General features: G+C 40.1%; 1 protein-coding gene across 1 annotated transcript; it reads right to left on the bottom strand.

Moving 5' to 3' along the window:
* Nucleotides 1–1,734: 1,734 nt before the first annotated feature.
* kif3a (kinesin family member 3A) lies at nt 1,735–21,501 on the bottom strand. Its single transcript, XM_058063139.2, has 17 exons — nt 21,326–21,501; nt 20,601–20,874; nt 19,570–19,714; nt 17,432–17,516; nt 17,205–17,310; nt 16,903–17,042; nt 16,605–16,802; nt 14,571–14,745; nt 14,360–14,458; nt 11,598–11,754; nt 11,143–11,323; nt 10,907–11,017; nt 10,491–10,616; nt 9,320–9,373; nt 9,038–9,106; nt 8,836–8,966; nt 1,735–5,738 (listed from the first exon to the last, which is right to left on the bottom strand). The coding sequence occupies exons 1-17, from the start codon at nt 21,329–21,331 to the stop codon at nt 5,672–5,674; spliced, it is 2,124 nt and encodes a 707-aa protein (XP_057919122.1). The 5' UTR covers nt 21,332–21,501; the 3' UTR covers nt 1,735–5,671.
* Between the last annotated feature and the right edge of the window lie 453 nt (nt 21,502–21,954).

The following is a 21,954-nucleotide window of genomic DNA, read 5'->3' as shown; positions in this document are numbered from 1 at the left end:
GTTGCTATTTTTTTTTTTTTTTTTTAAATGATGCTGACTTTGCGGTGTGTAAAGTTGCAGGCTATAATGGTGCAAAGGCCAGCAATCAAGACGAGCGGGGTAGGTTTTGCGACTTTTGGAAATAATGTCCGTAGACTATTTTTAATAAAGATCTAAAGAAATATAAAGAACTATTAATAAAGATCTTGTCTTTACAGAAACAATTCTTCTGCGAGGCTCAGAAGGCGTTGAAAAATACCACACACATTGAACAACTATTCAAACTCAGTCGGCTCTTGAAAAAATACAACGAGATGGTAATTATTGTTATTTTTACGATACGCTATGGACTTTTTCTTTTTTAAAGTCATCCATGTGTTCATTTGATTTGCTTTCAGAAAGGAGTTGAGGACTGTCGCCTAAGCCAGAGCAAAAAATATCATCTATGTAAATTGCTGAAGGACATCGTACTAGCTGCAAAACTGCATCTTCGTCACTGATGCAAATATGTCTTTACATATGGATAACTTATTTTTATTAACATTCAAATGGCATATTTATTTAATTAATTATTGTTTAAGTGTTCATATTTATACTTAAAATAAATGATAACATCAGAAAGTGTTTTGTTACCTCATTTCTCATAATGTTAGAAGTGGAGATGGCTGATAATGGCTTTATTATTGATACCATATTAATACTCACAATTAGCAGAAAGGTGCCAGAGCATGAAGTTGTTCATTGCTCTGCGTGGATTCTATCAACAAATAAGTATGTTTCATGATTATTTTGTGCAGAGATTTGATTAATATTAATATCAGTGTTCCAATGCCCGTAACGTGCATTCTCCCTAAAATGAGGTTTTGTCGACGATTGCATGTTTTTTTTTTCTACTCCGGATTCTGCTTTGTTGTGGTTGGTAAATATGGCCTTTAAATTTGGTGTTAAATTAATATTCAGATTTCATCGTGAATGGACAGAAAAATGTGAAACCATTCCAAAAAAATTAGACTGGAATGAAAAATACAGTGTATTACTCCGAATTCTGCCTTTGTTTTCTACGGCCTTTTCTATTTTTCTACGGCTTTATATATATATATATATATATATATATATATATATATATATTCACAATGAAGTCTGAATATTAATTTAACACCAAATTTAAAGGCCATATTTGCCAACCACAAAAAGGCAGAATCCGGAGTAAAAAAAACATTATATATATATGTATATATATATATATATATATAAATATGTATATATATATATATATATATATATATATATATATATATATATATATATATATATATATATATATATTATTCATTCATTTTCTACTGCTTTTTCGCGGGGGGTGCTGGAGCCTATCCCAGCTGTCTTTGGGCGAGAGGCGGGGTACACCCTGGACTGGTGGCCAGCCAATCACAGGGCACATATAGACAAACAAGCATTCACACTCACATTCATACCTATGGATATGGACATTCATACCTAATAATATATTATATATATATATATATATACATATATATATTATTAATATGAAAAAACATAAAAATCAGCAGTAACTCTACAATAAATAAAGTCAAAATATTAAGAGAAAAAAAACAATAACGTAATAGGTTAATTGCCAACTCGAAGCTATGAACAAGAGTGTGAAAAATAACAGCAAAAATTGAAACGGTGTATATACAGTGTACAGTATATACACAGTACGACTCAATCAGTAAAAACACCAAGACATGAATGTGAGGTAAACGTGTGTAAAATAATTTAATAAATAAAACATCCACGGTGAACGTAAACATTTGACATACATCATGATATAAAACCAAAAGCCAGTTTCATCACCACTATGATAGGTGTTGTTAAAAGGAAATGACCTCATACGAGTGAGTGCATGACACTAAGGCGTACAGTAAATATGGTGCATCTTGATAGTATAGCGGCAGCATTTCAAAATTAAAAAAAGTGGCACTATAAGAAGAAGTGGCTGGCATGCATGCCCCTTTGCTTCTGGCCCACGTGAAATAGTAGAAAGCGCACTTTCACTGATACTTACGACGACATGGCTTTCTCTTCAAAGAGCTACAGTATGTCAACCTGCATCGCTGGATTTAGCGTCACAACTACAGAACCGCTTTTCTTCATATTTTGTACTGCTGTCATGGCAATATTGAGCTTTGAGGGCGTTTGTTCAAAAAAACTAACTTTATATTTTACTATATTTTCGTTTTTTGTTCATAACATCTAGATCAGGGATCTCAATTTACTTGGGGGGCCACCGGAGCTAGGGTCTGAGGATGAGGCTGGGCCGCATCAAGTTTTCCAAAAAAAACAAAAAAATCTCAGTGATCTCAGTCATGGATGATGAGAGAACAAGCAAAAAAACAGGCGGGCTCGTTCGCTTGCGTATGGGGGCGGGGCAAAATCGGGTCAATTGTGTGCGGTGTGCACACATTTCTCGGTTCGTGAAAAACCATATGGCATCCATATCAAACTAGGCGGGGGCCTCAAACTAGCATCCTGTGGGCCGCATTTGGCCAGCGGGCCGCGAGTTTGAGATCCCTGATCTAGATAGAAACCATGCAGTGGAACCTTGGTGCAATTTGGAGTTTGACCGGAAAACGATGGGTTCATGCCACCCTCATGCATGAGTCAGCACGTCTTGTGTGAATTATTACATATGTACACACACTAATAACTCCAAGTGGTTATACTTTTTCTTTGGCTTTTTTGATACCGCCACAGAAGGTTCGCCAGATGGCGTAAACAAGGGGTGTCAAAAGTATGTCATGGAGGGCCGAGACATTACAGGTTTTCTTTTCCAACCATCATCATCATTTCATATCCCAGGTATTGCTAAAAGACATGTTTTTGATATCATGCCATTCAAATTTTTAACTTATCTTTTATACATTTTAAGAAATTTTTGTTTTTGTGTTACTACCCCAACCTTCCATGAGTGGGTCAAAAATGACCCGGTCAAGTTGTTTTCTTGAAATATCTTCCTAATGACAATTTTTCATAATTTTATATTCCAGGTATTCCTAAAGAAAAATCCTGTCATACCATTCACATTTTAACTTATATTTTATACATTTTAAGAAATTTTAGTTTTTGTGTTACTACCCCAACCTTCCATAAGTGGGTCAAAAATGACCCGGTCAGGTTGTTTTCTTGAAATATCTTCCTAATGAAATTTTTTCATAATTTCATATTCCAGGTATTCCTAAAAAAAAAAATGTACGCCAGTGGTGTCATGCCACAGAGGGCCGAGACATTACAGGTTTTCTTTTCCAACCAGTTTCTCCAGCAGGTGATTGAACTGACAGCTCCTTCCCTCAAACCAAAGGAGGGTTAATCATTAAAATCATCTGCTTTAATGACCGGCTGGAAAGAGAACCTGTAGTGTCTCGGCCCTTCGTGGCATGACACCCCTGGCGTAGACAGAAGTGTGATGATAGACATAGAACCTGAAATAGACGCTGCAACAGATATGGTGTGGCTTCTCAGCTAACTATAAGAGCAAAGCAGAGGAGATATCACTAAATATGTACACTACAGTCATCCCTTATTGCAGTTAACCCTTAGATGCATAAGTGGGTCAAAAATGACCCGGTCAGGTTGTTTTCTTGAGATATCTTTGTAATTAAAAATTGTTATCATTTCATATTCCAGGTATTCCTAAAAAACATGTTTTTGATATAATGCCATTCACATTTTTAACTTATCTTTTATACATTTTAAGAAATTTTAGTTTTTGTGTTACTACCCCAACCTTCCATATGTGGGTCAAAAATGACCCGGTCAGGCTGTTTTCTTGAAATATCTTCCTAATGAAGATTTGTCATCATTTCATATTCCAGGTATTCCTAAAAAACATGTTTTTAATATCATGCCATTCAAATTTTTAACTTACCTTTTATACATTTTAAGAAATTTTAGTTTTTGTGTTACTACCCCAAACTTCCATAAGTGGGTCAAAAATGACCCGGTCAGGTTGTTTTCTTGAAATATCTTTGTAATGAACATTTTTCATCATTTCATATTCCAGGTATTCCTAAAAAACATGTTTTTGATATGATGCCATTCAAATGTTTAACTTCTTTTATACATTTTAAGAAATTTTAGTTTTTGTGTTACTACTAGCAGTTTTTGTAATATATAATATGCAGTGTAGGTATAACACCTGTCTGAGGTACTGTCAATCTGGAATACTCTAGCATTGGCATAGTCAAGTATGCTATAGCATTATTCCTAACCAAAATGGCAAAAATGGCTTAAAAACACATTGACTCTAATGTGGGTCATTTTTGGGTCACTTATGGAAGAGTGTAGGGTCCAGTCACTCATGCATCTAAGGGTTAAGTGACCATAAGTCAATTTCCGCAAAGTATGATTCAATATTAATATATTGAATATTTTAATAGTTTGGGCATAGAAACCCTGTGTATGACTTAATAATTATGTTTTTCATGATTATTAGAGCCTCGTAGATATTTTATAACACCCCTGTAGTCACCTTTACGCTCCTATAATTCTTTGTTTACAGCAAATTGCTCAACACTTACGCGCAGGCTACACTTCAGAGACACAAGAGACGGGCGCCGCTTTAAGCATGGCATGCTATCGAGCTCACCAGTTAACCTCAAATTTATTTATTCTAAACTTAAAAAGGGGCTACCAACAGAATGAGGAAGGAGGAAGAAGTAAGAAGCCAAAAACGTACCACTTCCACATGGAATGGGAGGAGAACTTATTTTCACTCCGTCATGACTCCATGCAGTGTTAAAGTAATGTAAGGTCATGCGTCATCACCTTCATGACTAATAATGGGCTGTAGAAGCCACAAAAGAGTATTCTTTTACTACTTCATTCTGAAAAACTGCAATAGAGCGAGGGGACAATGTTCGAACTACAACACAGCGAGGCGATGACTGTACTTTTTTTTTTCTACAGTTAATACAGGTTTTGGAATGGCTAACTCATTCATTCATTTTCTACCGAGCGAGAGGCAGGGTACACCCTGGACTGGTCGCCAGCCAATCACGGGGCACATATAGACAAACAACCATTCACACTCACATTCATACCTATGGACAATTTGGAGTCGCCAATTAACCTAGCATGTTTTTGGAATGTGGGAGGAAACCGGAGTACCTGGAGAAAACCCACGCATGCACGGGGAGAACATGCAAACTCCACACAGAGATGGCCGAGGGTGGAATTAAACTCAGCTGTGTGGTCAGCGTGCTAACCACTCGACCCCTATGCAGCCGTTCTGTTCTGAAATTTGAACTACGCAGACGTCAACCAGTATCAGACTTTGGAGGTTCCACTATATGACTAATTAAATTATAGCAATAATTGTATAAATTTGACAAGGCCTTTTGAACTTGCTGCTAATATTTATGTGTAATTTCTGGGGCTGACCAACGTATTATCCAAAGGAGCTCAATCGCCATCCAATGAGTGTAACAAGAGCAACTATCACCATGACGTGGATAATTCAGATTGACTCTCTGTCAAAGGTGCTAATGTAACAGAGCTTAATAGACAGACTGCTGCTGCTGAAATGTCTTCCAAAGCTGGATGGGGGGGGGGGGATGCTATGAACTAGAATACGCCCAACAACTGCTGCTTCACATTTTTAAAACCGTGTCAGCTATACAGTGTACTCAGATCATCCGCAGAATTGACGTGTGGCTTCTTCTCGACTTGACTCCGCATCTGCTTTTGCTGATCTCTTCCTGTGAGGGGACGAGTGCATGATAAGAGTTAGCGCTGCCGTATCAGGGAGCAGGAGAATAACAGAAGAACAGGAGAATAAGAGCACGTACACCTTTCACATCGACTTTCAATAAATGCACAACTACACAAAGCCCGCTGACTCGATTACACACATAGAGGCTGCCGGCTATAATGCTATGAAGTGATTACTAGCCATTAATAACGCCCTGTGAGAGTGTGTGTATATCTTTGCACAGAATCAGGTTTCAGCTCTTGAGCAATCTACTCCCTCACCCAATCTGAGCAGCATGGGAGCAGCTCACATTATTATGACATCCGAGAGGCCGGGGAAGTTTCATATATGATCAATGCCAAGTCTCCCTACTGTGTGTGATTGTGTGTGATTGTGTGTGATTGTGTGTGATTGTGTGTGATTGTGTGTGTCTAGTATGAAGGGTGGGAGGGAGGGGCTTTCTTAGTAATTGTTTTTCCTTTTAATAATTACCTTATCCCCAGGAAATTGAATGTGGGGGTTCCCCAAGGCTCAATTTTAGGTCCACTCCTTTTTAATCTTTACATGCTTGGGGACGTCATCAGGAAGCACGGCATCAGCTTCCATAGTTATGCTGATCAAATCAAATCAACTTTATTTGTATAGCACTTTTCCTGCAAAGACATGCAACACAAAGTGCTTTACAGAATTAAAACAATTACCACAATTAAAAGGAAAAAGCAAAGAAACAAAAGAATGCCCCTCTTTCCCACCCTCCATACTAGACACACACACACACCCACACACAATCACACACATTAGGGAGACATGGCATGGCACTGAGGATCAAGGAAACGCCACCTTTGGGGCCGTCCACACTGGGAGGAGCTGCAGGTCATGCCATCGGGGGACCAGCACCCGGGCCCCCCGACTCCGACAGACGGGTGAACCCCCACATTAAAGGGAGGAACCCCCAGCCGGCCGGGTCGAAGGGACCCAAGAATGGCACCCCCTCAGCAGACCCGACACAGCCCACAGTGTGCAGGACAGTGTGCAGGACCCCCCCTGAGGAAACACTGGAGTTAAAAGCTGAAGACTAAGAGCATAAAATAGGACTAAAAAGATAAAAACATAACACTGAAGTTAAACGCTGAAGACTAAGAGCATAAAATAGGACAAAAAAGATAAAAACATAACACTGGAGTTAAAAGCTGAAGACTAAGAGCATAAAATAAAAACAAAAGATAAAAACATAAGAAAAGTTTAAAAATATTAGTTAAAAGTCTGATTAAACACAGCTGATGATACACAGCTAAACATCGCCCTGTCTCCTGATGTGACTCTGCATTGTAGACATCAAGTCATGGATGGCAGCAAATTTCCTGCAGCTCAACCAGGACAAAACTGAGGTTTTAGTTATAGGTCCTGAAGGCCAGAGAGAGAAACTTTTACCAAAACTACAGGATCTTAAACCAGCCGAATCTGTGGACGTGATTTTTGACTCTGAGGTAAATTTTATCCCACATATCAAAAATATAACAAAAATAGGTTTTCATCACCTTAAGAACATAGCTAGAGTCCGCCCGTTTCTCTCTCAGGCCAGTACGGAGGTGCTAATGCATGCTTTTATATCCTGTCGTTACTGTAATTTACAGATTTACATTACAATTTACATTACAGATTACTGTAATGCCCTGCTCTCTGCTCTTCCCAAAAAAAGTATTTTAAATCTCCAATTATTACAGAACTCAGCCCTACGTGTGCTGACGAGGACCAGAGGGGCGGGACCACATTACACCAGTTTTAAAGTCGCTACATTGGCTCCCCGTCCGCTTCAGGATCGATTTTAAGATTCTCTTACTGGTTTTTAAATGTCTTAACGGCCTTGCCCTTTCTTATTTATCTGATCTGCTTTTACCATATCAACCCCCGCGGAGCCTGCGGTCCTCCGGCACTGGCCTTTTAACAATACCAAAACCAAGGACGAAAACCCACGGTGAGGCAGCATTTAGCCACTATGGCCCCCACCTGTGGAACAGCCTGCCGGAGAGCCTCAGGACTGCGGAGACTGTTGATATTTTTTTAAAAAAGATTAAAGACACACCTTTTTAATCAGGCTTTTAACTAATATTTGTAAACTTTTCTTATGTTTCTATCTTTTTAGTCCTATTTTATGTTTTTAGTCTTTAGCTTTTAACTCCAGTGTTTCCTCAGGGGGGGTCCTCCACACTGGGGGCTGTGTCGGGTCTGCTGAGGGGGTGCCATTCTTGGGTCCCTTCGACCCGGCCGGCTGGGGGTTCCTCCCTTTGATGTGGGGGTCCGCCCATCTGTCGGGGTCGGGGGGGTCCCGGGTGCTGGTCCCCCGATGGCACGGCCTGCGGCTCCTCCCAGTGTGGACGGCCCCAAAGGTGGCGTTTCCTTGATCCTCAGTGCCATGCCATGTCTCCCTACTGTGTGTGTGTGTGTGTGTGTGTGTGTGTGTGTGTGTGTCTAGTATGGAGGGTGGGAGGGAGGGGCTTTCTTAGTAATTGTTTTTCCTTTTAATTGTGGTAATTGTTTTTGATTCTGTAAAGCACTTTGTGTTGCATGCCTTTGCAGGAAAAGTGCTATACAAATAAAGTTGATTTGAATAATAGACTTTTTAACATTATTGGCCCTCCGGAAATGAACTAACACCCCTATAATTATCTTTACACTCAAATCACCTAATATAGGTGACATAAGAGAAAATAAGCCTAAAATGTAAATACAACGACTTGCGTTGTGTGTTGTTGTAAATGTGATAAATGGACAAACAGGAAGTGAGTTTTAGCTTGCCGGAGGTTGCAGCATCTACGGTATATCCCATGTTAGGGATTATTGTGCCTGTGGTCAGATAATTCAAACCTGCAATAAAAGCCTGTTGTTACGGCAATCAAGTCTGGTGCTTGTGTGTCTCATTGAACATTGCAGTAACAGTAATGTTACAGTAACCCATGTCTTCTGAAAGCTTTGTGTTTGTATTTTAGTTCATTTAGCCATTTTCATCCTTGAAAATGCTTATTTGTATTCTGTATTCAACCACAAAACAACATGATTCATTAATATATAAAAATTATAAATAGTGTGGTCTGCGCGGTGATTACCTCCGACCAGTCTTGGGCCGGCTACTCTTGCTACTCTTCGAGGTTTTAGGCCTCTCTAGTTTCATCAGTGACTGTTGCATGCTCTCTTCAGTGTAGGCCAGATACACATAGGACAGGTCCACCTCAAATGGCTGCAGAACACAGAAAAAAAGATCAAATAAATAAAGCGGACATGTGTCAAGAAGAATTAGACAAAACTTACATCTTTTTCTTTTTTGCCTGGAGCAGGGGTCTGTTTTCTCATATTGTTGCCAGTGAAAGCGACACATTTCTGATAAGAAACATAGAAAGATACAAATTAACCTGACCGCAGCACATAGTCGCTGGTGCTCCAACCAGATACAACATCAAACTGAGAACATGTGTAATATTAGGCCTAAGAAACGGGAAACCACGCCCACAATAAAATATCATACATGCATGTCTATAGAAATCCAAGGTGAGTGTATGTTTCATACTAAAATGGATAAAAATAACAGCTCACCAGCTGCCATTCTCCGATGCCTTCATTCCAGTGCACAAAATTCTCAATCATTTCCTACATAAAAAAAAGAAATGTAAAAAGACACACATGCATCAAAAATTCTTTACGTTTCTCTTTACACGCACCAGCAAATACAAATAGACGGTGTGGACATTGAAAGGGTGAACAAAAATACATTTCTGGGTATCACAATAGGTGAAAATATGAGCTGGAAACCTCATATTACAAATATACAACATAACGTGGCAATAAATATTTCAATATTGAACAAAGCAAAGTTTGTTCTCAATTGGAAATCACTCCACACTCTTTATTGCTCTCTGGTTCTAATATCTTACTTATTGTGTGGAAATCTGGGCTAATAACTATAAAAGCAATCGCTAAATGTACTAAAAAGGTCAGTAAGGATAATTCATAATGCCGCCTACAGAGAACATACTAACTCCTTATTTCTAAAATCACAAATACTTCAACTTGCTGATATAGTTCATCTTCAAACAGCTAAAATAATGCATAAGGCTAAAAACAACCAATTAGCTAAAAATGTCATCCAATACTTCTCTACAAGAGAGGAGAAATATGATCTCAGGGAAGAACTACATTTGAAACACTTGTGCCAGGACTACGTTAAAAAGCCATAGCATTTCAGTATGTGGAATCAAACTATGGAATGGATTGAGTAGGGACCTCAAACAATGCACAACGATGAGCCAATTCAAGAAACAATACAAGCAGTTGATGTTTGCTAAATACAAGGATGAAGAGTCTTGAACCAGTCATGATGTGCTATATATATCACTATATTGACACTTACTATGGTACCCATTATGTCATTGGATGGTCATATCCCCTTGTACTTCGGTACAAGGTACATTATTAAAAAAAACAAACTGTATTATGGAAAGCAGGAAGTGAACAAATGTAACAGTTACTGATTGTAAAAGTACCAGATGGAGGGGTAGGATTTAATAAGCTTTGCTTCTTCCTACTCCTTTTGGACATGTGGAACTGTGAACTGATTATGGGATGCATTCAATTGTAATCTGATGCATGTTCAAATGAAATAAAACCATTACCATTACATTTGACATTTAGCTGACTAAATGTACTAGTCGTTTGTCTGAGCATGTGTATTAATTACAAAGATAGATAATAAAGTGTTAACGCCGACCTGGTAATCCTGAGGAATAAAGTTGTCTATGATCAGCATTTGGAGTCGTAGCTCTCGGCTCAACTGGCGGATGTTCTCCAGGAGGCCTTCGATCTCTCTATGATGTTCTTGTTGCAGATCTGCCAACTAAAAAAAAAAAAAGCAGCAACTCTAACTAACAGGTTCCCAAAGGCTGGACTACTGCGTCCAGCACAAGTTCAATGGCTCATTTGCCTCGAGACGAAACAGAGAGCAAGATGACGATAAAGAGTGTGACAAACACTTCTTTTATCACTAAAAGATTAATATTTCTGTGTAGTAAATATTACAATGTGGACACTTGCGGTTTAAATATGTCAAAATCTTCTTTTCCCTTCTAGTGGATGCATCTTATATTCCGGTGTGTTCAGTAGTCTGGAAATTCCAGTGTTACTTACCTCTGATTTGGCAGCCATTAGCATGGTCCACACTTTCTTCAGTTTCTTGGTCTTCCCTTGGGCCTCCTCCTGGAGGCTTGTGTACTTCTCCTCAATGTCCAGCCGCTCTTGCTATGTTTAGACACATCAGATATTGTCTCAAATATCTACATGTTTATAATTCTAATATTATTGGTTTGTTGCAATACATCATTTTACAAAATCCTCAAAAACATAAATAACTGTCGTATGTTTACCTCTTTCTCCTCCAGCTCCTTTCGAAGCCGCTCTGCTCTACGGCGCCGTTCTTCCAACTCATTGTTGGACTCCTCCAGGAGCTTCTCTTGCTCCTCAGCCTTGGCCAGGAGGTCTACGCCGCCCACAATCACCTTCTTCTCCAAGGCGGACAACTTCTCACGCAGAAGATGGTGCTCCTGCCTAAGGGTGGACGATAGTCGGGAATGATCCTTCACATTTTAAAGAAGAATTTTAGAATCTATAGAACCATTCACACTCACATTCATACCTATGGACAATTTGGAGTCGTCAATTAACCTGGCATGTTTTTGGAATGTGGGAAGAAACCGGGGAGAACATGCAAACGCACAGAGGGTGGAATCAAACTCGGGTCCGAGCTGTGTGGCCATTGCATGCTGCCAGGCTACAAAGAATTGAAATTGAATGCAGAATTGCGCTCTGCTGACGGACTCACTGGGCTTTGAGAAGATCTTTCTCCCTCTTCTCCAACTCCGCCTTTGCCTTGTTCCTCTCCTCCTCCTCCATGTCCAGCTTTGCCTCCAATGCCTTTCGCTCCTCTTCGATTTTGGCCTGCATCTCCACCATCTTTTCTGGAGAAAGCTTCTTCTTTCCTGAAAAAAATGTAATCAATATGCATTTTTGATGCAACTGAGTAGCCGTGGAAGTTAGTTTGTGTTCGCTATGAATGGCTCGTAAAATGTATTTGGTTAATTACAATGAATCTGACTTCTTTTTTTAACCTAAAATGAGGGCCTGGGAGAATATTATTTCCTATTCTTGGTATGCTGAAATGAACAAATGAGCTTTTATGGCACAATGGTTATGAAGACACTAAAAGAAATCATACATAGACAAGAAGGGTATTAAGTTACTAATCAACAACAATAGTATACATCCAATAGTAAAACCTTTGTTACAGGACAGTAGGCCCGTGTACTGTATATTCTTACACCAACCTCTTTCTCCTTGAGGGAAGAGGTGTAGTAAAGATGCAATGGCACCAGGAGAAGAAAGACACAAAACACATAGCAATTGTTAAGATGAAAAGGCAAGCAGAAAAGCATTTCTATAAGAACAGAGAAGCAAAAGACATGTGATGGTGAAAATACGACAACATACAACAACAACAACATACTGAACACACTTAGATTGATGAAACGTAATGAAGGTGAAGGTCGCAGGAGGAGTAGAAGACTAAGGCATAGCTATAGCGTGAGCTGATGGGATTTTAACCTCCATCGCTGTGTGGAGTTTGCATGTTCTCCCCGTGCATGTGTGGGTTTTCCTCCGGGTACTCCGGTTTCCTCCCACATTCCAAAAACATGCTAGGTTAATTGGCAACTCCAAAATTGTCCATAGGTATGAATGTGAGTGTGAATGGTTGTTTGTCTATATGTGCCCTGTGATTGGCTGGTGACCAGTCCAGGGTGTACCCCGCCTCACACCCGAAGACAGCTGGGATAGGCTCCAGCACCCCCCGCGACTGGTAGAAAATGAATGAATGAATGAATGAATGAACACTGTGATCCCTCTTTGACTTTGTGGCCAATTTAAGTGCAGTCATACCTCGCTGCACCTTGGTTCGAACATTGGTCCCTCACTCTATTGCGTATTTTAACAAATTACTAAATTATCACTTTTTCATGGTTGGCTAAGGTCCATTAGTAAATACTGAAATACTGAAAGTCATATGTAGTAGTCTGGACTCTAGGCCTTAGTAATGTTACATTGATGAGACATTACCTTACACTGCATTACTTTCACACTGCATGGAGTCAGCCATGGCGTGGCCAACATGACATATGAGAAAAAGTTATCTTCCCTTTCCGTGTGAAAGTGGTAGGTTTTTGGCTTCTTACGTTGTCAATTCTTCCCCACTTCGTTTGAAACACTTTCAAATAAAGTTTAATAATAATAATAAGTTTCAAATAAATAACTATTTAGAGCGTGCAGACCTCACAGCTGGGAGACCAGGGTTCAATTCCACCCTCGGCCATCTCTGTGTGGAGTTTGCATGTTCTCCTCGTGCATGTGTGGGTTTTCTCCGGGTACTCCGGTTTCCTCCCACATTCCAAAAACATGCTAGGTTAATTGGCGACTCCAAATTGTCCATAGGTATGAATGTGAGTGTGAATGGTTGTTTGTCTATATGTGCCCTATGATTGGCTGGCGACCAGTCCAGGGTGTACCCCGCCTCTCGCCTGAAGACAGCTGGAATAGGCTCCAGCACCCCCACGACCGGTAGAAAATGAATGAATGAACACTGTGATCCCTCTTTGACTTTGTGGCCTATTTAAGTGCAGTCATGCCTCGCTGCACCTTGGTTCGAACATTGGTCCCTCACTCTATTGCGTATTTTAACAAATTATTAAATGATCGCTTTTTCATGGTTGGCTAAGGCCCATTGGTAAATACTGAAAGTCATATGTAGTAGTCTGGACTCTAGGCCTTAGTAATGTTACATTGATGAGACATTACCTTACACTGCATTACCTTCACACTGCATGGAGTCAACCATGGCGTGGCCAACATGACATATGAGAAAAAGTTATCCTTCCATTCCGTGTGGTAGTGGTAGGTTTATGGCTTCTTACGTTGTCAATTCTTCCCCACTCCGTTTGAAACACTTTCAAATAAAGTTTAATAATAATAATAAGTTTCAAATAAATAACTATTTAGCTCGGTAGCATGCTACACTTAAAGTGGCGGCTGTCTCTTGTGTCCCCGCAGGTAACCCAAAACATGCGCATTAAAGTTGTGCAATGTGGTGTAAGCAAAGAATAATAGAACTGTGAAGGAGACTATAGGGGTGTTATCTCATGTGTACAGAGCTCCAATAAGTGCAATTACTTTTTAGAAAGTCATGCTTTTCTATGATATAACTATGAAAATATTCTATCTTTTAATATTGAATTCTATTTCACATAAATTCATGTATCACGGTCGGGTCAATTACCCGCGATAAACAAGTGACGAATGTACTTGTGATTATTTTAATGAAGGAAATTTTACATCTTTATGGAAGTCCTTACCACAACATAATAAGCAACCCCCCTTGATACAGCAGCTCCACAAATGTTGTGAAGTCATGGCCAATATGGTGTTTTGGATCGTGTGGAGTCATGAGACCGTACCATTAAGCGTTACACTGACTGTAGGGGTATGTAAAATTCCCCTGAGAAGGAGCCACAGTCAAGAAGTTGCCGCAAATGTTACCTCTTCGTCTCCTGCGTCCTTGTCCGGCTTCGCCTCCGTCATCATCACCCTCATCCAGCTCATCTGACCCGCTGCCCTCCGAGCCAGAGATCTCCTCACCTAGGATGGCGTCATACAACAGTATCAGGTCACGTGATGCAGATTCCCATAATAATAAACAGGACTGTCATTGTCTGCTCAGCTGAAGTGGAGGAGTGAGAGGTCTCATTACCTTCCTCAAGTTTCTTCTTCAGCTCCTCAATCTCCTTCTGGAATTTTCGCAGTAATGCCTCCTTGGGGTCTTCGTTAATTCTGGCTTTGTTCTTGATGTTTTTCGCCCTGTTAGCGTAGCGCAGTGTGCTGATGGTCTCGTCGTAGTTGTAGTCTGCAGGGCCGATGTTTGCACACTAGTTGGCAGTAAAAGCACAGCAGGTCAGTGTGTGACAAATGTTTGGTGTGCATGCTCAAGGGCTGTACATTAAAAACTAAAATGACTTGCCCATGGGGAATCCTTAAGGTGAGAACTACTTGCCCGAACTTGCCCCATGTAAAATGAAAAGACTGCCATAATGATATCATCTAATTTTTGTGGCATCACATGAGAATCTCAAATAAAGATGAAATGATAATCATTTCTTGTGGTTGTTTTCCTACATAGATCATGACGTTGCATGGAAATCTGGATTGTCAAGAGACTTCTAGGCACTTTGTTTTGTGCACCACAATGAAACATTATTGAATAGACACATTTGTGTACTAGTAAAGTGTTTTTAATCAAGAAAAAATGCTCAAATGGTCAAACAATAATTTTGTGAAGCAAAGGTGAGAAAAATACACAGAGAAATGGAAGCGCTAGATTTTGTAGCTTGTGCAAAATCAGCACTTGGTATTGGATCTAATCGGTGGTGTTTCATTGTGACCACTTCAAATTGTCACAGCAATGTGATTCACTCACCTGTGCCATCATTTGATTTGCTGCCGCTAATAAAATACTTGTTTAGGAGGCACTGTTTCATCACTTTTTGGTGTTTTCCTTCACAAGTTGTTGAAGAATTAGACCATGTTGGCAGGGACGCCATGATAGATGTTTTCCTAGTCAAACCATCGCTGATTGGTTGATCGCGAACAAGAACGGGTGTGGGTAAAACGCGGACTGTGGACCGCGGTCTAAATAAAATGATAATAATAATAATACATTTTATTTCAAAGCGCCTTTCAGGACACCCAAAGTCGCTGTACAGAAGATATAAAAACACAAATATAAAAGACAAGATAAAAGAGAACAAACAATGAATAAGAACATACAATAAATAAGGGGGGGGGCATGTGATGCAGTTAGAGGGAGTAAGCTACTTTGAACAGATGAGTTTTGAGTTTGGATTTGAAGATGGGAAGGGTGGCAGAGTTACGGAGGTCAGGTGGCAATGAGTTCCAGAGTTTGGGAGCAGAGCGGCTGAAAGGAGACGATTAATGGAGCGCAGATGGAAGTAGGCTGACCTGGTGACGTTATTAATGTGGGATTGAAAATATAGTGTGCTGTCAAGGATGACACCCAGACTCTTGACCTGAGGGGAGGGGGAGACTAAGGAGCTGTCGAGTCAACTTTAGATAAGGTGGATTTGGTGCCAATGAGTAAGAATTCAGTTTTATTGCTGTTGAGTTTTAGAAAGTTAGAAGTGAACCATGATTTTATTACAGAGAAACAGGAGGTGAGGGAGATGGGGGTGGGAGTGTGAAGTTAGGTTTGGAAGGAAAGTAGAGCTGGGTGTCATCTGCGAAATTTGCGGACGATATGGCCGAGGGGGACAAGGTAGGTTATGAAGAGAAGGGGCCCCAAGACAGAGCCCTGGGGCACACCTGTGGTGACTGGGGAGGGGTCGGAGGAGAAAGACTTAAGCTGTACGAATTGAGTGCGGTCTGTGAGATAGGAATGGAACCAGTGGAGGGGGGGTGTGGGTGATGCCAATTGCCAACAATTCTGATTGGTCCATTTCAAGATTTGCAAGGATTGGTTTGCAAATTACCACCGGAATTACGCAAAATTCTGTGTTTTACCAACACCCGACAAGAACCGCTTTATAAAAAAAAACTCTTCACAGCATGGCATGCCAAAGTGCACTTGCCCGACGGGAATATCACTGATTGGATTTACTTGCCCGACGGGAATATCACTGATTGGATTTACTTGCCCGAATTTTGTTTTAACTTGCCCCGGGCCATCGGTACATCGTTATTGTCGAGCCCTGATGCTGTTAAGGTACTTTACCATCAAGGTCTTGGAGTTCCCTCCTAGTGAATCCTGGAGCAGACGGGTTAGTTTGGAGTTCCTGTAGGGCACGTGAGTGCTCTTTCCATCCACCAGAGCCGAGATGACGTTACCCAGGGTGGAGAGTGAGAGATTGATCTTTGTGGCTTCCTTCAGACGTTGGCCTGTGGCCCCGGTTTTACCTTGTCTCTCGGAACCCTGTCAGGGAGAGGCAGAAAGAATTTTGGCTTGGACAGTGAAGAGTGAAGAGGGAAAATGTGTGAATTTTGTTGTTTTTGACTCAAAAATGTCTACATACGGCAAGATCCACCAGATGAAGTTTGCCCATGCGCACATGCTGGTTCCCGTCTACACCTTTTTCGCTGCACTCGATGGTGATGGTGAAGATAGCGTGAGATCGGGAACTATGCTCGTTCATGTTGGTGGCACCGACAGATCCTAATCAGTGAGGCAAATTAAACAAACATTACATTTGATTAAAACCATCATGCGGCTACACTATTAAGCACAATCCAACTAAGTCCCAGCTTATTAAAGCACTAATGCTACTTTCTGTTGCAAGTTGCAAACAATAACGTTTACATGTGGGTGTCTTCTTACGGTTTTTGTTGCCCAGAGTCATAATCCTGTCCATGTCATCAGCATTGTTAGCAACATAGCCTGAGAGGTCTTTGATATACACACCAACATCTGGTCTTTCTTTGACCTACGATAGAAAAAAAACCTTCATCACGGCAACCAGTTATTCTTTCCATATTAACTCCTTTTCCTTATTTCAGTATTATCTATTACAATAATGAGACCGGTGAGAAATATTTAATCCATACCTCTAGTCTCTGCGTTTGGTCCTTGGCCAACAAGTCTCGCACTTCTTCATTGTAAATCTCCAGGTATGAAACATGAACCAAAAACCTGTGACAGTGCGTCATTAAATTGGATGTCACAAACATCTGTTGCTAAAAAGTGAACAAGACTTTCTACGAGTACAGTATTATGTATATACATGTATGTGTATATATATATATATATATATATATATATATATATATATATATATATATATATATATATATATATATATATATATGTGTATACATACGTGTGTATATGAGTATGTATATATATATGTGTACATATATGTGTGTGTATATATATGTAGAAATACGTGTATATGTGTATATGTGTATATATACGTGCGTATATATGAATATATACAGTATTAGAGTGATACAGTGTTAGATGACATGCTGTCGCTTGTGCTCAATCTCACATCGAGTACACACCAATATATAGATATATATATATGTGTATATAGACATATATACATATACATACGTATATATACATCCATATACATATACACACATACACATATATATACACACACACATATATACACACACACATACATATACACATACATATGTATAAATATATACATAAGATTTCAGCTTTGCAAAAGCAGTTGGATCAATTGGGAGACCAGAAATGGACAATAAGGTCGCCCTGCCTATTGGAATGTGGCCCGAACTAACCCAAACAATATTCTTAATCTGGATTTCGGCATCCCCACCACACCTAACCAAGGTCATGTTGTGAAAACAACTTCTCCCAAGACATCCTGCAGCGGGACGCTCTGACCCTCCATTATTTCTTCACGGACACCTGTTGTTTCTCTTCTCTGGACCCACCACGGACTTCCTCCATGGCAACTGCTATGTATGGCAATGACCCTGCAAACTGAGCCAGGTGTGGGCACCTGACGGTGCACACATGCATCCAAAGACACACATATGCATTGCACCCCCCCGCCCCCCATCCAATGCATTCGCTGCTATCATCCTGTCCTGTCACCCCTCGTCTCACTGCATAATATATTGGATATGTATGGACGGATGATGGCACTATTTCGCTTGTACTTCTGTATAAGTGACAAGAATAAAGAACTACATCATCTTCATCATTATATCTATATCAATATGTTAGGTCTATATATAATATATATCTATATTAGACAATTACAGTAATGATAAAACACATGCTCTGCTTCAGAATGAAGCCCTACTGTAGGAAGACAATCAATCCAGTCATTACTTCAGCAGTACATCGACGACTCCATAACTTTCCTTTCTACAGCCGTGTCCCTTCAGATACTGTGATGAAAATACTTGCTGGTGTACCCACTTCTGTGAAATACAGTCATCCATTGTTTGTTGGTGTAGGTAAATTGATTCCAAACCAGACAGTGATAGGTAAATATTTTCATAGTTTCATAGAAAAACTGTTTCTAAATCTTCTAAATACAGCTTTTAACATTATTAAAGCCGTCTAGACATGAAATCACACCCATACATTATACAGACATTTGTATTCCTCAATATAGTATTCATAAAAGACTCCCTGTTTGCAGTATTCAAAGTATTGTAATGGCGGCTTTACATTCACATTACTCAATATAGTAGACAGACTAAGACTGAATGAACTATTTAAGACGTAAATAAAACCATCACAGTAAATGTGTTCCCTTGGAGACCTTCGTGGCCAGGGGACAGGAAGTGATGTCGGTGGTTCAGAGTTGAAGTTTAGCTTGTGTTCAAAAGAGTAGACAGTGTCATTGTTGTGATTATTATGTTATTATTGGGCCTGTTGTGAGATCTTTTAAATCAGCAATAAGTGCCTGTTCTGACAATCACATCTCACCGAACACTGACACCTTGTGGCCAAAGTGGAATACTACATTCACAATTTGAACGCTTCTTCTGTATTGTATTTTGTATACTAGTTCACTTGGTTATGATTGAAAATTCTTAATGTAGGCCAAGAACAATTTGCTTAAATATGTTTTTTGCTAATACTAGGCCACATAAAAACCCACAAAACACTGATTATTAATTAAAAAAACAATTACGTGTAAGGGTGTGATGTCGAACTGCAACGTAGCGGTAGGACTACTGCAAAGTCTTACCTCGTGTCTCCCTCTGCTTTAGCAATGTGCCCAAAAATATGGGCAAAAGAGTTGGGGATTATCCCTCGGAGCTCTGGCACTGCTCGAACACCTTCCATGGTGAAGGTCTTCCCAGTGCCAGTTTGTCCATATGCAAAAATGGTGCCTGAAATGGGACAGAAGAGTGCAAAAACATAGAACGTGTCATTAATGATCACAGAATACAATGACAAAACAATCATATACACAACATTGCACAATCTAGTTTGTGCCTAAATTACTGTATAATCTAAGATAAGAGCTGCAGCCATACATACATCATACAAAATGGCACATAGTAAAGCGCAGATTCACAGCAAAGACAAACAACTGATAAAAGTAAACAAAAATTGCGGTACAACCTTTTTGTGTTTATTTTTTTAGCCATAGACAACGTCCTGGTTTTAGGCAGGTGACAAATTTCCTAATCACTCAGGCAACAATCAGGCAACAAAAAAAGTCTTATGAGACTGTGTGGGTGTACATAATGTACATCATATCTCTCTGATGAGTACCTGGTACGCTCCAGCTTGGTGAACTTGCATCATTTCTCTAATGCAGGGGTCTCAAACTCACGGATGCCCGCCTTAATAGTTTGATATGGATGCCGTATGGTTTCATGAACCCAGAAATAACAGCTTAAAGCTGCTTGCACACAGGACACAATTGAGGACACAATTGATGCGATTTTGCCCCGCCCATACACAAACGAACGAGCCCACCTGTTTTCCTTTTTCTCTCATCATCCATGACTGAGATTTTTTTTTTTTTGAAAACCTGATGCGCCCAGCCTCACCCAGACCCTAGCTCCAGTGGCCCCCCAAGTAAATTGACTTTGAGATCCCTGCTCTAATGCATTGTTTTATTTTTAACTTGCAGCATTTATGTGATTTCATTTATTTCATGGTGTGTTTTGGATCATTTGAATATTGCTGCACGTCTGCCTCTGTCAGCCAATAATGTAGTCTAGCGTGAGTATATAAGAAAAGCAGCAAAACAATATCCCATAATACCATTGTATCCTGCTAGCACTGAGTCAACGATGGGCCTGGCTGTGAGGTTATAGACATCAAGCTGTTTGCTGTCTGGCCCAAACACCGTGTCGAAGGTGAATGTTTTGGGAGGCTCCTGGATGGTCTCCAGCTTGTTGACGGTGATGGTGCCGCGGATCTCGTCCACCGTGACGGCCTGCTTGTGGCCCATGGCCCTCTCTTTCTGGTTGAAGGGACGACATCGAACCACCACCTTGACGTTATCACTCACCTCCGGCTTGTCAAGTTTGTTGCTCTGGAAAATATTGGGGTGGATCATTAGTTTAATACACAATACTCTCCCTTGTGCGTGCATACAGTACCGCTATTATATTTTAATAATAAATACCATCGAACAGGTAGCAAGCGGACTCCGTTTTGATGCGTTAATTTGCAATATCTGCTGTTAGTCTCCTTTGGTTGCTAACACTGGCGATATGCAAACATTACTAAAAGCGACGTGTGACCGTATGTTTTCTTTATGTCGTAAAAACTAACAAGCAAACATTACTGATAGCACCAGTCAACTACGTGTGTTTATATGTTTTGATTGAATTAGTGTCACATATGTCGTAACAGCTAACACATAGCGATGTGTACAATTTCCATTTGCTAACCAAGCTAACCGGTTAGCATCTCATCATCGGTGAAGGAGGGAGGAACCCTCGGCGAACAAAACACAATATAAACGGACCGTAAAGACTTACCGGCATGGTAAGACAGCAGGGATGTATTTAGAGTATATGTACAATGACTGGTATTCGTAAAGCGGCGGCCGTTGGACATTTGAGTGGTTATTCAAAGAATTTAAAGGCCATTGTAGAATCCATATCATCAGTCTCACGTTCGGTAGCTCTGCTGTGGCAGTCTGCGCATGCGTCACCTGGGCAGCGGGGTTCTTACTGTAAATTGAGCTGCCATTTTACTACATTTTGACATTTATGTTCAACACTGAATTAACCTGGTCTTTAATCTATTTGTGTCATAAACGAAAGGTATGTGACGAACCTTTATCTGCTTCATTTCATCTTAGTGATGATACATGTGTCCAGGATTTTCAGAAATAAAAGTCAACAGGTTGAAAGAGGTTTTTATTTTTTTTTAGGTTCAATTGGTGGCAACTAAATAACATTTTTTCCCCTCAAAGCAGCTGTCTGCATACAAACTACTGTTGGAGTGTCTAAACTTAGTATTATTACAGTTGGACATGTTTGTGTTTGCGTGTAGCTCTAATGCTAATAAGCCGTTTGTCCATATTATGTGACTCCCAATAAGTTTTTGTTGTGTAACATAGCAATAATAGATCCCATAGAACCTTGGTTAATGTCACAAATTC

Source organism: Doryrhamphus excisus, linkage group LG22 (genome assembly GCF_037039965.1).
Source record: "Doryrhamphus excisus strain RoL-2023G ecotype Guam linkage group LG22, RoL_Dexc_Guam_v1.1, whole genome shotgun sequence".
Classification (NCBI taxonomy): domain Eukaryota; kingdom Metazoa; phylum Chordata; class Actinopteri; order Syngnathiformes; family Syngnathidae; genus Doryrhamphus; species Doryrhamphus excisus.
The sequence above is the reverse complement of the archived record's forward strand: the minus strand, read 5'-3'. Positions and strand labels throughout refer to the sequence as shown.

Bases quoted from the DNA above. Each gene is read 5' to 3' on its own strand.
- kif3a (XM_058063139.2), bottom strand. The intron at 17,311-17,431 runs GTATGGATTAAA...TTTCTATCGTAG, and splicing joins ACCAAACGCAGAGACTAGAG to GTCAAAGAAAGACCAGATGT. The intron at 11,018-11,142 runs GTAAACATACGA...GTCTAAACATAG, and splicing joins AGGAGCTGGAGGAGAAAGAG to CAAGAGCGGCTGGACATTGA.